The sequence below is a fragment of the Apteryx rowi genome, unplaced genomic scaffold, assembly GCF_003343035.1.
Source record: "Apteryx rowi isolate R43461 unplaced genomic scaffold, aptRow1 scaffold_597, whole genome shotgun sequence".
In the NCBI taxonomy this organism is placed as follows: domain Eukaryota; kingdom Metazoa; phylum Chordata; class Aves; order Apterygiformes; family Apterygidae; genus Apteryx; species Apteryx rowi.
Window position 1 is genome coordinate 302676 of NW_020450868.1, and position 13077 is coordinate 315752.

Sequence of the window (13077 nt, forward strand, 5' to 3'; positions counted from 1 at the left end):
GGCACCCGCGGCCGGGCCGGGCCGAGCCGGGCGGCTGCCTCTGCGGCTCCCGGCGGCCTCTCCGCGCCTCGGCTCCTGCTCCGGCGCGGGGACGCGGCGCTGGGGGCCAAAGGTTGCTGGGCTGCTGCCCCGACGGCCCTGGCTTGCCGTGTTCACGGGCTGCTTTCCGCTGCTGCATGCCGCTCTGCCCAGCGAATAAAACAGAGAACAGCGTTCGCCTCGCTGGCTCCCAGGCCTTGCTGCAGTTCATGTGATGCTTAGCCCTGGATGTATTGTTATGCACATCTGGTGGTTTGGGTGGAAGGTCTCCATCCAAGGCTGCTGGTGCTGCTGAACCAGAAACTGGAACCTAGAGGCAACAGATTACCAAAGCAGCCTCTGATGGCATGTGATGGTCGTGCTGTTTAGGCTGTGACTTCGCCAGGAGGATTCTCGCCTCTGCACAGAGGAGTTACGCTGGTGGTGCTGGCCAGAAATCCTGGCACCTGGCATACATCAGTAGCCTTGTCCTGGCTTGAGCTAGCAGAGGTTGAAGCCAGCAGGCAGAGTTGACTAGACTTGCCCAGGGTTCATCACATATTGCTCCTGGCCATGCATGCTGGCTGGCACGTGGCTTGCCCTGATAGTTAGGCCCTAACCAGGTGGTACAGCAAAGGAATGCATTAATTGAATCCCTTTTAGGACACCCAGGTGCCAGCTCATATGGCTGGTCTGACCAGTTACTTTGCGAGCATGAGTCCCGGCTGGGGTGCATGAGAGGTCTGGCATGACGGGCAGCTGCATGTGTGGCTGCAGAGAACAAAAGCTGTTTCTTCCAGGAGATGGTTTATACAGGCCTGCATGTTTCTTTGAAGCACTGATGATGTCTTAGCATTATCAGAATAATGATGCTGAGCCAGCATCTGGAACAAACTGTGCAGAGCAGCTAAGGACTCTTCCCAGCTTCTCACCACTGCTCTTATGCTCATGTCAAGTACATATTGAGGTCTACCCCAGGCTGACCCTTGTGCCTTTCACAGTCCTCTGAAGGTGGTATCCGGAGGGAAGTCTCCCCTTAGCAGACTCAGCTCTTTTTACTAGTCTCAGTTGGCTCCGTGCTCTAGTATGTGTACTTGTGCTGCTGAGGGTATCCACCCCCAGAAGAGCCAAAGTGCCAGGCTTTTGACCTTTGGTTAGTTCTTGTGCCCTGCAAGTTCTAGTTTGGCTAATCATAAGCAGTAATTCTCCCCTTGGGCTAACTTCCTGTCATGAACTGTTTATAAAGCTGCCCTGTGTTAACCAGCTGGTGAACCGCACCCAGGAGATGTGTGTACAGAGGCAGAGGAAATGATTCCTACCCAGGAATCTGGGTACTGTAGCTAGTTCAGTGCTCTCAGATTCCTCTGAAATGAGAGAGAAGTGATAAGATCTTTGTCATTAGGAAAGGTTTTCTGTCACTCCATTGGCTCCTCTCCTGGTCTTGGGACCTGATTAGAGAGGACGTCAACATCTTCCCTAGAGGGGCTGTTCTGGACAAGTCTGCTCAATCTAAGTTGTGGATCTGGGATGAAAATACAGGGCATGTGGTGGCTGATTCCCAAGTCTCTGACAGGGCAAGACAGTAGCTGGAGTGCCAGCCCAAGTCTGCTGTGTTCCAGGAGCTGCTCTGTGGGTGATGTGTCCTCAGCCTGAGCACTGCCTTCCTGGTTTCAGAGTCCACTGTCCCTGGCCTCCTGCCACCCTCTATTGAGTTGACGTCTCTCTGAGTTGTGTGACTTGCCTGACTTTGGTTTCTCTTTCCACCCCAGGGCTGGGTGGCATGTGAGTGCCTCTTCTGCCAAGAAGCCAGCTTGCTGTTTGGAGAGCTTTCCAGGGACACAGGCTTCATTTGTGTCTGTTACGACTGTTCAGCGTGAGTGGATGCCAGGGGCCTCTGGAATTAACCTTGTACAGGCGTCATGAGAGGATCTGCGCCAGTGCCTGTGTCCTCGTGGAAAAAACAATAATAGCTCCACGTACGGTAGGCTCCTGGAAGTGCCAACTCCCTAGATCTCCTCCAATGCAGGCTCAGGGATGGACTCCACCTTGTCCCCGTGAAGAGACTCTGCATGCTCTCAGCAGCCAGAAGGGAATTCTCCTCCCAGCTTCTTCACAAGCTGCTCCACAGCAGGACTTGCTCAGCAGCGCCTCAGGACACTGCCCATTCACACAGTTGTTTCGCTACAGTGCTCGCTGCAAACCCACGGAGGAACCATTTCCATTTCCATCTTCCTTGAGCTCTTCAGCCTGAGCTGTCCGAACTCACCTGGGCTCCCAACACTCTGTTTGCTTGTTTTCCCATCCGCTTTCCCTGATCCTGGTGCACTCCTTCCTTTGCAGAGCCCAAAAAGGATGTGAACTTTGGAATGGGGTCTGTGAGCAGCTGCAGACTCAGTGCATGTGTGAGACTATTGCTGAGTAACAGGAGGACTGGTTAATCACTGCGGGCAGCCTTCCCCTCTGGCTGCAGGGTTGCAGGGCACCAGCCTTGCCTGGGCCCTTCACCATGTTCCTCCTGCTCCCTTTTGACAGCCTGGTTGTTAACCTGTTGGGGATTTCCTTAACTGTCCTCTTCACTCTGCTTCTGGTTTTCATCATTGTGCCAGCAATTTTTGGAGTTTCCTTTGGCATCCGCAAGGTTTACATGAAAACATTATTAAAGATTTTTCAGGTAAGTCATGTTTTCAGAATTTGCTGTGTTGGCAGCATGTTTATGGGGGTCCTGTGAGGCATAGTCAAGCTAGCAAGAGAGGCTTTTGCCTCTCAGCCGAGCATTCTAGATGCTGGGGTGGGCGGTTGGTTTGTTGGTGTCATATGGTGGTGCTGGTGATTGCTAGATGACCGTTTGCAGTCATCTCAGCCAAATGCAGTTTACTAGACCTCTGTTCGTGGGCTATTTTTTCCCTGTAATTAAGCTGGTAAGCCTGCAAGTAGTGTAGTAGGATAGTGTAGCTCTGTTGCAAGAAGACAGGTGCTTGGATGGGTTAATGTCCCAGGCAAGGCAGAGTGCTGTTACAGTTTGATATGGAAAGAAGCCAAGAGGGGTGTAGGGTGTGGATGGGGAGGGACAAGGCTGCAGTCGGTGGGCTGCTTATCTTTAATACATGTTTGGATGAAGCAAAGGCAGTAGGCAAGTCAGAACTTTCTGTGCTCTGGGCTGCAAGCCCTGAATGCTCTGTGGCCAGAACCCAGACCTCTCAATACCTTTTTATCGCAGAGTGCTGTCTGCTTATCTGCTGAGTCCAGCAGCCATTTCTGGACCTGCAGCCCTCTGAGGACAACCAGCAGCCCTCACTGCCCCTCTTGGCACAGAGAAGCCAAGTGGAATTTTCCAAGTTGGGGTCATGCTGTTCCCTTGCCTGCCTTTGGCAGACTGACTTTCTGGGCTGTCTCACAGCCAACACCTTTACTTGAGTCAAGTCCCTGGTGAGACCAGAGCTTTTGCCAAACTCCCAATAGTTGCTACCTATACCACCCCACCCTGACAGCCCAAGGAAAAGGAAAAGAGGTAGCCTGTGCTTAATACGGAAGTTTCACATTCTTAGATGTAGAATTCGAATTGCTAAAGGATTTGTGGTACAGATGCTGTTGTTTGAACAGGACTGGTCTTCCCTGGGAGTATCTCTGTGCTGGCTGGCTTGGAAAGGCAGCCCTGGAGCTCACAATGTTCAGCTCTTTAAACTCTGATTCCTCCCAAAAGCATGAGGTATGAATGGAAAGACCCAGGGCTTAGTGAGGCACTTCATTAACATGGATGTCTGAAGACCTGACTTCAAATTTAGTGGCTGAACTGGAAGAAAAACTTAAAAAGAAGTTTGGTTTATCTGAAATTTTTTTCTTCCTTTAATTCAGTTCAGGAACATTTAATCTCAGCACATATTTTGGTGCTTAATTTTGAAACTATTTTTCTGCAATTGCTTTGAAATCTATTTCAGCTTTTATCAAAGAATCTTTGTGGTGGGAGAGAAGGGCACTCTGGCGGCACTGCTCAAAGATTTGGTGCAAAATTTGGTCACTAGGTTTAATTATTCAGAATTGCATTTTGAGGGAAGAGTTACTCACCCAAAAGATTTTCACAGCTCTAGAGACCAATGTTGTGAGTCTAGCCTAGAGGAGCAGCACTTTGAGCCTGGCAACTTGTGGGACACAGGCCAGAACTCCTGGGTCTGGAGTTGCATCTGTGCATGCATTGGTGGTGAAGGAGACCTACCTAGTGCTTCCCAGGCGGGCATCTAGGCCTTCTGCTACTGCAAGCATGATAGGTACTTGCTAGAGATTGTGAGCAACACCTTTACAGGCTGCTCAGCTTCTGCTAGGTAAGAGCACCTCTTCTGACTTCTGCTGGGATGGCAGTATCTGGACAATCTTTTGCAATCCTGCAGTGCCTTCTGCTGGCAGAGGAGGCTGCTAGATGAGCAGGTAGGTGGACACTCCACCTGCAGCTAGCATTCCCACACTACCTCCTCATCTGATGCTGGAATGGGTTGAGCTGGGGATGCCAGGAGTTCCCAGCAGCCAGTTCCCAGAAGCCAGTAGCCCTACCCCTGACTAGCCTGGAGCAATAAGCATGTTGTGCACAGGTCATCCTTTGGAAACTTGTTTTTCCAGGCCTGTATAATGCAGAAGAGTGTGACATTGAGACGGTTACTTGGAGGGCAGGCAGGATGACTGGCCAGAAATCCAGAGAGGATTTTTTGCTGCTGCCCTTGAGAAGCAGCTGAGAGAGGAGAGATTTCTGTGAATAATAGGTAGTCTGGGCATAGAGTATGGCAGTTCAGAACAGCTGTCTGAGGGTGCTCTTTGCATCACAGCTCAGGAAGATCATGGGACTGGCACTATTTTCCAACTCTCATTTCTTCCAAGCTCAAATCAGAGACTGTTTTCAGGCTGATCTCGTGAGGAGATGGGATCCTTCCTTTCCCTGATTCAGGTAACAGCTGCTGCTGCTCCTCAGCACAGAGTGTGTCCAACACAGGAGGAGACAACCCCAGCAGGAGCACATGCAGGTTACAAGGTCCATCTGGATGCTGTCCAGTGGCACCCACATTCTAGGTGCAACAGAGCCTGGAGGACACAGAGGCTGCAGAAGATGCTGCTATGCCATCTCATCACTGTGCACTCTTCTACTCTGGCTCTGATTTCTTCCCTTTGGGGCTCTGCTATGCAGAACGGCATACAAATGTGTGCAAACCATGGCTTTCCTAGGCCTGTGCTGGCCACCTGCCCATCGGTCATCTTGTCCGACTGTAGGCAGGACTCTGTGGTAAAACTGTTTCCCAGCCCAGTCTCTGCTTCCATATCACTCAGTTCTCTGTTCATCACTTGCTCTTTCAGTTCTGTATGTAAGCCTCCTGCTTTAGTCCCATCTTCTCCCCTTAACTGTGGTCATCCCTGGAAGCTGACTGTAAAGCAGAGGTTATATGAGGTGGAACTGCAGGCCCTGAGAGTCATGCTTACTATGTGTGTCTCTTGCAGTGGGCAACTCTGAGAATAGAGCGTGGTGCCAAGGAGAAGAACCATCCATTATACAAGCCCTATGTCAATGGTAAGATCCTGCCCAAAGGAATGCTAGCTATCCTCACACTTGGGTGCATGTGAAGTTCAAGATTCTTTATGGGAGGTGAGGTAAATGGGATATCTCTGAGCAGTTGATGTATTCTGGGAAGCCCTTTTCATGTAGATAGATTGGAGGGAACTATGGAAAGGTCCATTTCATGAGGAAGGTGAAGGAGGCACCCAGGGAGTGCCTTGTCTCTGGATTGGTGGGAGGACTGGTTTATGCCTGTCTAAACTGGAGAAAGGTAGGGGGCCCTATGGGAAGGCAAGGGGTTAAGGATCCTGGCTCATAGCTGTTTCTGGGTGGGCAAGTCACACTTTGCTCAGAGCTGCCTGTGGCATGTTGCAGGTATCATTGCAAAGGAGCCTACATCACTGGAAGAGGAGATCAAGGAGATCCGCCGGAGTGGCAGTGGCAAAGCCCTGGACACACCTGAGTTTGAGCTCTCAGATATCTTCTACTTCTGCCGCAAAGGCATCGAGACCATCATGGATGATGAAGTGACCAAGAGGTTTTCAGCTGAAGAGCTGGAGTCCTGGAACCTCCTCAGCAGGACCAACTACAACTTCCAGTATATCAGCCTGCGCCTCACTGTACTCTGGGGACTAGGCATGCTCATCCGCTACTGCTTCCTTCTGCCCCTCAGGTGAGTGCTTCTGCAGGAACCTGCTTGCTGAGACTGTGCTGTCAGCACATTCCCATGGCAGCAAGGGAACAGCTAGTCTCCAAGCACCACTGACCCTGTTCAGCATGATCAGCCGAAGCAGGCTGCTTGATAAGTAGGGCCTGTGGCCTGGATTTACTAGCATGTAACTTCACTCTTTCTGCAGGATAGCCCTAGCCTTTACTGGCATCAGCTTGTTGGTGACTGGTACTACAGTGGTGGGATATTTGCCAAATGGAAGGTGAGTTGGTCTTTGAGGGAAAATGGGACAGGACAATCACCCTTTGGGACAGAGCAGTTTAAGAACTGATAATGCTGAAGTTTTCCTGCAAAGGCCTGGCTGTTCTGCCTGCTGCAGACAAGGAAAAGGCAAGTGGTCCTGGCATCTGTAGCCTCTCTGAAACAGATGCCCTGTAATTTTATACAAAGGGCCTAAATGTGAGCATTATGCCTCTGGCAGAGCTCTCAGCCCTGAGCTCTAAAAGGAAGAAAAAGAGAAAAGGCCAAAGTTTGGTTCTCATGAATTGAGAATCAGTGGTCACAATCTGACAGCAAAACCCAGCACAGGAAGTGTTTGTATGAGAGTGATGTGAAGTTAGAGCTGGATCTTGTTGCCTGGGGTAGCTGGTCTGAGTGGCACCAGTACAGGGGGCTTGTGAAACTGGGGCATGATGGTCTCTGTCCTGGGCTGCAGGTGTAAGGAGTTCCTGAGCAAGCATGTCCACCTGATGTGTTACCGGATCTGTGTGCGTGCCCTCACAGCCATCATCACCTACCATGACCGGTAAGGAGGCACTTTCTGCTGCAGAATATCCCTCCCCACTAGCTGCTCCATGCTGTGCCTCTCACAGGCCTCACACTTCATTCCTCTGTCCTCATCTGTACCTTTGTTTTACATTTAGAGAAAACAGACCCCGAAATGGAGGTATCTGCGTGGCCAATCACACATCCCCCATTGATGTGATCATCCTAGCCAGTGATGGCTACTATGCGATGGTAAGGTCTGCGCCTCAGCCACAGCTCTGCCTGACAGGCCCTTGTCCTATGTATAGTTGGAGCAGCAATTGTATTGCATGGGACGAGGAGTGGGCAGCAAGAGGCTTTTGAGCTGCAAAAATTCCTTGCCTTGTATGACATTGCAGGGCTCCCTCAGACCCTGTGCACACATACCCTGCTGTGTCCAGCTTGCCAGCAAGTTTGGCCTGGGACACAGAGCACCAAGGGTCTCTGGACACTGCTTTGCAAGTACAGCTCTGGGCTTTGCTGTCCATGGAAGGGCGGAGCACTTCCTCAGCTTGGTATCCTTTAATGTGGAAAGCACTTGGCACTTGCTACATCTGTCCTTCCAGTCAGAGGCTGGGACTTTTCCTCTCAGCCTTACCAGGCCAGGGATAGAAAGAAGAACTCAACTTGGCTGTGCAGCTAGGAGCTGCCTTGGCCTTCATGTGTCCTCAAGTCTTGTAACCTGTCTCTTCTTGCCCTGTTCAGGTGGGCCAGATCCACGGAGGGCTTATGGGTGTGATACAGAGAGCTATGGTGAAAGCTTGTCCCCATGTCTGGTTTGAACGCTCTGAGGTCAGAGATCGTCACCTCGTTGCCAAAAGGTGTGACAGGTGCTGGCTGCAGGGGGAGGGCTGAAGGCCGGGGAGGAGGTGGGGCTGCCCAATTCCCTTGGGTGAGGAAACTGCCTCCCCTTGTGGCTGTTGGGAGGTTTTGGCAGTTACTTGCACCCAGATAGTCCCCACTGACTGCAGGGTAAGGGACTGCATGCTGCATGGACCCCAAGCCCTGTGCTAATCAGTGACTCTCTCCTGTTTAGGCTGACAGAGCATGTCCAGGACAAGAGCAAACTGCCTATTCTTATCTTCCCTGAAGGTGAGTTGTGGAGCAAAGCTAAACAAACACCTGGTGGAAAGGGCATGTTGAGGCAGCTCCTAGTCTGCATTACTTCTCTTCTTATGCAGCCAAGGGCCTTGAGACCCTTCACTGAGGCAAAGGGGATATAGCGTCTTTAGAGCTGACTGAACCCAGGATGTGGAACTCAGATATACGATGTCTTAGTGATGCTGTGTATCCTATGCAAACCACAGAGGACAGGGTTTGGAGTGAGTGGGGGAGTTGCTGGGTGCCTGTGGCCTAGCCTTTAAGCATGTAGTTTACACTCATAAACTGACTTGGAGAGGGAAGTTGAGATTGTGCTCGCCTCTTACAGGGACCTGCATCAACAACACATCTGTGATGATGTTCAAGAAGGGAAGCTTTGAAATTGGAGCCACAGTTTATCCTGTAGCCATTAAGGTATGAGAAGGCAAATATTCTTACAGCACAAGTAGTTCTCTGCATGAGAGCTGAATCTTGGCTCCCCAGTCTTGGCATGGCTAGGTTAATGGCCCCTGGGCTGAGGGCATGGGGAAACTGAGGCCACTCTGTGTAATGCTCTGGGGAGGGCTGGCCCATATCTGGGCTTGAAAGTGGAACTTGGAGCCTCAGGGAGGGTGTGCACATCGCCCAAGTTTCATGAGCTCTCCTATCTCTGTAGTATGACCCGCAGTTTGGAGATGCCTTTTGGAACAGCAGCAAATATGGCATGGTGACCTACCTCCTTAGGATGATGACCAGCTGGGCCATTGTTTGCAGTGTCTGGTACTTGCCCCCAATGACCAGGCAGGTAAGTAAGCTGGACTTGGCCTGTCTGAGCTGCTGCCTGTATCTCCCTTTGCTCCTGCTGAAGTGTTATTTTCCCACAGCCTGAAGAGGACGCTGTCCAGTTTGCCAATCGAGTGAAGTCAGCCATTGCCAGGCAGGGAGGCCTTGTGGATCTGCTCTGGTGAGTCCAAGCAGGCTTTTCTCTTCCTGGTCACAGGCTTCCTTATTCCGGGGTCCCAGCGTGTGCTTGTGTGCTGCAGTGCTAAGTTTGTGTCTTTCATTGGGCAGAGTAGGCTTATGGTGAAATGGAGATAGATCTTGCCTGTGACCTCCAAAACTACTGTTCTATAAAGTTGGGACCAAAGTTTTTGCTTCTGCTGTGTGTGTTGGGCACCAGGGCCTCATTCTGTGATCTGAGCTTGCACTGGGATGCCCTGATTCTGACTCTTTGCTGCTCAGCAAAGTGGGTTGAGCTTGAAATATCCCTTTTCAGACACTGAGATCTTCAGAGCCTGGGAGGTAGAGGGACTCTGCAAGCAGTGTACAGTAATGGTATCAGAGCTCATACCTCTGAGAGTGGGGCCATGTTGAGCAAAGTGTGGGGCCATGGGTGCAGCTTCTGGCAGAGCAAGGTGTGAAAGGAACTCCCCTTGGGGATGATCTGTCTGCAGTGAGCCCTGGCAGCCTGAGGTACAAACACAGCTGTTCAGGTGTTGTGGGAGCTCCAGCCTGCTCTGAGCAGCCCCAGCAGAAGTTTCACCCAGTGCATGCCCATAGCTCTTGTAATGATATGACTCTTTCCCCAGGGACGGAGGTCTGAAGAGGGAGAAGGTGAAAGACACATTCAAGGAGGAACAACAGAAACTCTACAGCAAAATGATTGTAGGCAACCATGAAGACCGGAGCCGCTCCTGAGCCCTCTGCCTCCAGCACTGTTACTGGGCCTGGCCAGAGTCCTTGCCTCCAGCACTGACCAGGGCTTGTCTGGAGCAGCTCTGTATCTTTGGACTGTGGCTACTCCAGAGCTGCTCGGACTTGCTCCTTCATCCTCTGGCTCTTTTTTCCCAGAGGCACTATTGCTGCCTGGAGTCTTTAGGCCCTGGGCAGCTCTTGGCAAATATGCCTTCTTGTTACTGTTACAGTGAAGCCTCTTGCAGGGGCAATATTAAATGAAACACTTATGGTGTCGTATGCTTCCATATGGTGTTTACAGGCCCAGTGGGAGGGCTGGTGTGTTGATTAGTGTGTATGTGAGTCACAGGTCTCTCAGGGCACAGAAAATGGTAAGCTGCCTTGACAAGCAAGGGAGTCTTTATGAGCCTGTGCCTCTCACATCTGCAGCATAAAACTCTTGGGAGAAGCATGTGGTCTGTCAGGCCATTTCCATCTTTACTTCCACAAGGAGAAATCTTTCCTCTTCCTTCTGCCATCATCCCGTCATGTCCTGACCTAGCCCACTGCTTCTCCAGCATCTCAGTAACAGCCTCTTTGCTGAAGAGCAGTGAGGATCAAATCTCCTTGGAAGCCTTCCTCTATCCCCTGAAATTACAGGTTGCTAGGCTGTTTTCACTGGTGTGCAAGAGTCTTGACAAATTCATATGCACTATGGTGGGAGCCCGGGATGGGTAGGAGAGACTGAGACTCCATGGTGGGGGTGAGAGATCCCCTTTCAAATATCTCCTGTGGAAGACAGTGGGATCTCATCTTGTTATGCGCCAACAGGCACATGTATGACCTCAGCTGGTTGTAAGGAAGCTGAAATCTTGTGCTGTAGGCAGTACTCCTTTCCCTTTGATCTCTGCGTGTATATTATTCAGTAAAACACCTTGGCATTTGTGCAGTCACCCTGTGTACTTTCCAATTATCCTTATGTTCTTACCAACTTTTACACTTTTCTTAGGTCTTCTGCCCGCTCTTACAAGCAAATGCTGTTTAATTGCTTCCTGCAGAAGCTGTAAAGCACTGTTCACCTGCTTGCCTTCACTAGAACCATAGAGGAGGCAATATTTATTAAATGTCTCCTGCGTACCCCAACTCTAGTTTGTTGGGGGAAGGCATCTGCTACCGCCCAGGTTAGGACCACTCTCCTGTATAAGTGTTCTTAAATCTGAATCTTTCTGTACAAGCTCCCGACGTGGATTCAAGGTAGTCTCCTTCCTGTTTGTTTTTAATTCTGATAAAATACCATTATATCAAGAGAGAGAGAAGAGAGAGACCAAAAACTTGCCCTAACCTTTCCCAAAAGATATAACAACACACACTCAGTTACATTATTCAGTTCTGTGCAACTGCCCCACTTCACATTGTCAGTGGCTTCAAAACCCTTTAGTAGTTGTCTTTGGTAGTGCACAAACAATCTGTAAGCAGGTTGTGCACAATTCTCAAATCAGTCCTGCTTTCAAGGGTTTTGGCTTTCAGCTCAAATGACATCCTGCATTCTGTACCATTACTCTTATCCAAAGTACTAGAGAAACAAACAATTTATATTCAATATGGTTTTATTGAGAGGTATGATTCCAAAAATACTCACAAAAAAAGATAGTATGTAATAATACTGTAATCTATATTACCAATAGCACAGTAATTGCACAAAATATTAGGTAACATACTAAATGCTAGAGGACTACAGAAGACCTGATTCCACCAAAAATTACTAAAATAGCATTTTTGTTTTGCCCAGTTCTGCACACCCAAGCAGGGGGATACAGGTGCATAACACAAAATTCCTGCTTGTAAAGTGTGGTCTCAATTTTTAAAATGTGTTCCTGCTTGCCATTGTATGACATACAATACATGCTTTTCACAGAACTTAAAAAAAAAAAAAAAAACAATTTTCAAACCAGAGGACTTCTTTACAGTGATGGATATCAGCTGCAATTTTTTTTGAACACAACACATCAGTCAAACTTTTTTTTATACCAACCTAGTCAGCTCCTTGATAATAAAAAGAACCTTTTCCAACAGATTAATACATGATTATATATTATTTCTCCCCATAACTGAGGACCCCCAGTTTCCATGATGTGCAATTTTCTCCCTATCCCAAGACCATCAATTTAAGCACAGATGTCCTAAAATATTCCCAATACAATACTCTGAGAAGGGACGTCTTTCTAGTCACAATGATGTAAAGCTACACAATCTGTTAAAGTACAATTATGGGAAATATTTCTATACTTAATTGATTCACCTTTGCTTCTTGTGTGTTCAGAATAAGATCCTTTATAAATATACACACACATAGACACATTAGCTACACAAACATTGCATGCAATTATCAGTGATCTGTTACACATGACCACCATTATCATCCAGCCTCACCAAGAGAAACGAGGTTGCGCTTGCTCGGCAGTGGAGACACCTTTAAATTGGTTTCGTTATTACCCCAGTTTCACATTACTCTCGCAGGTCTAACTTCAGCCCTGGTAACTGATCCAGGGGAAGAAGAAAGCCTGGTATCTTTCCCCTTCCACATAAGATTATAAAACAAAAACAGCTGAAGCCAAGCAGCAGATACTTAACACCATCTACAGGGTTGGAATGAATTACTTATACTCATGTGCTACCTATGGAAGACAAAATAACAGTTTGTTATTAATAGATATCCTAGTTACCCAGGCTAGAACTTCTCCCTCTGTAGGAGTTTACAGTGATATTAAGGGTGTGCTCACTAGCATTTTTGTTCCCTTTTTCTTATCCAATGTATTACGTATTATTCTTAACACCTGTACACCAGTCACCTGTCCGTGTTTGATAACTGTTGGGGCTCTCTGTTACTTAAAAAAAAAAAAAAAAGCAAACCTTATGTCTTTGGCAGTTGTTACCTTTATGTATAGATTTTCATCATCATGTTTTAGTCTTATAAGAAATGCTGGATGTAACATATGCATTACGGCAGTTGACCTATAGCATGGTTGAGCTTCAGCTTCCAGGCAGGTGTGTCTTACCCTCCTGTTCTTGCCTGTACCAGTTAATCATTTTACTGTCCCAGCTCCCTGTAGCGCCATATACTCACCCGAAGGGCCGCTGCTGACCTCCAGGGCGGCTCTGGCAGGCCTCCGCCCGGTGGGAGGGCCGGACCCAGCCCCGGCTTCGCCCGGACCGCGCTCGGCCGCTCCGGCCCAAGGCTCGCCAGGCCTTCGCCTGGCTCGGCGCCGTGCGGCCGGAGCCCCCCGGCCACGCCGGGGTCTCC

At 49.3% G+C, this 13077-nt stretch overlaps 1 protein-coding gene across 2 annotated transcripts; it reads left to right on the top strand.

Moving 5' to 3' along the window:
• The first annotated feature begins 1937 nt into the window (after positions 1-1937).
• GPAT4 (glycerol-3-phosphate acyltransferase 4) lies at positions 1938-10084 on the top strand. Of its 2 annotated transcripts, XR_003256191.1 has the most exons (13): positions 1938-2689; positions 5494-5563; positions 5924-6221; positions 6406-6480; positions 6934-7023; positions 7142-7235; positions 7728-7843; positions 8059-8114; positions 8452-8537; positions 8779-8907; positions 8987-9066; positions 9379-9575; positions 9692-9782. XR_003256191.1 is itself a non-coding variant. In XM_026082865.1 (12 exons), the coding sequence occupies exons 1-12, from the start codon at positions 2525-2527 to the stop codon at positions 9798-9800; spliced, it is 1368 nt and encodes a 455-aa protein (XP_025938650.1). In that variant the 5' UTR covers positions 1938-2524; the 3' UTR covers positions 9801-10084. The 2 variants fall into 2 exon arrangements, 1 of the variants encoding a protein (XP_025938650.1); XM_026082865.1 differs by lacking the exon at positions 9379-9575 and having other exon boundaries at positions 9692-10084.
• The last annotated feature ends 2993 nt before the right edge of the window (positions 10085-13077 follow it).

What these genes read in the sequence shown, in the direction of transcription:
- GPAT4 (XM_026082865.1), top strand. Translation starts at nt 2,525, where the DNA reads ATGTTCCTCCTGCTCCCTTTTGACAGCCTGGTTGTTAACCTGTTGGGG. An exon ending in GTGATGGCTACTATGCGATG is followed by an intron (nt 7,236 to 7,727) that starts GTAAGGTCTGCG and finishes TGCCCTGTTCAG; the next exon opens with GTGGGCCAGATCCACGGAGG. An exon ending in CGTCACCTCGTTGCCAAAAG is followed by an intron (nt 7,844 to 8,058) that starts GTGTGACAGGTG and finishes TCTCCTGTTTAG; the next exon opens with GCTGACAGAGCATGTCCAGG.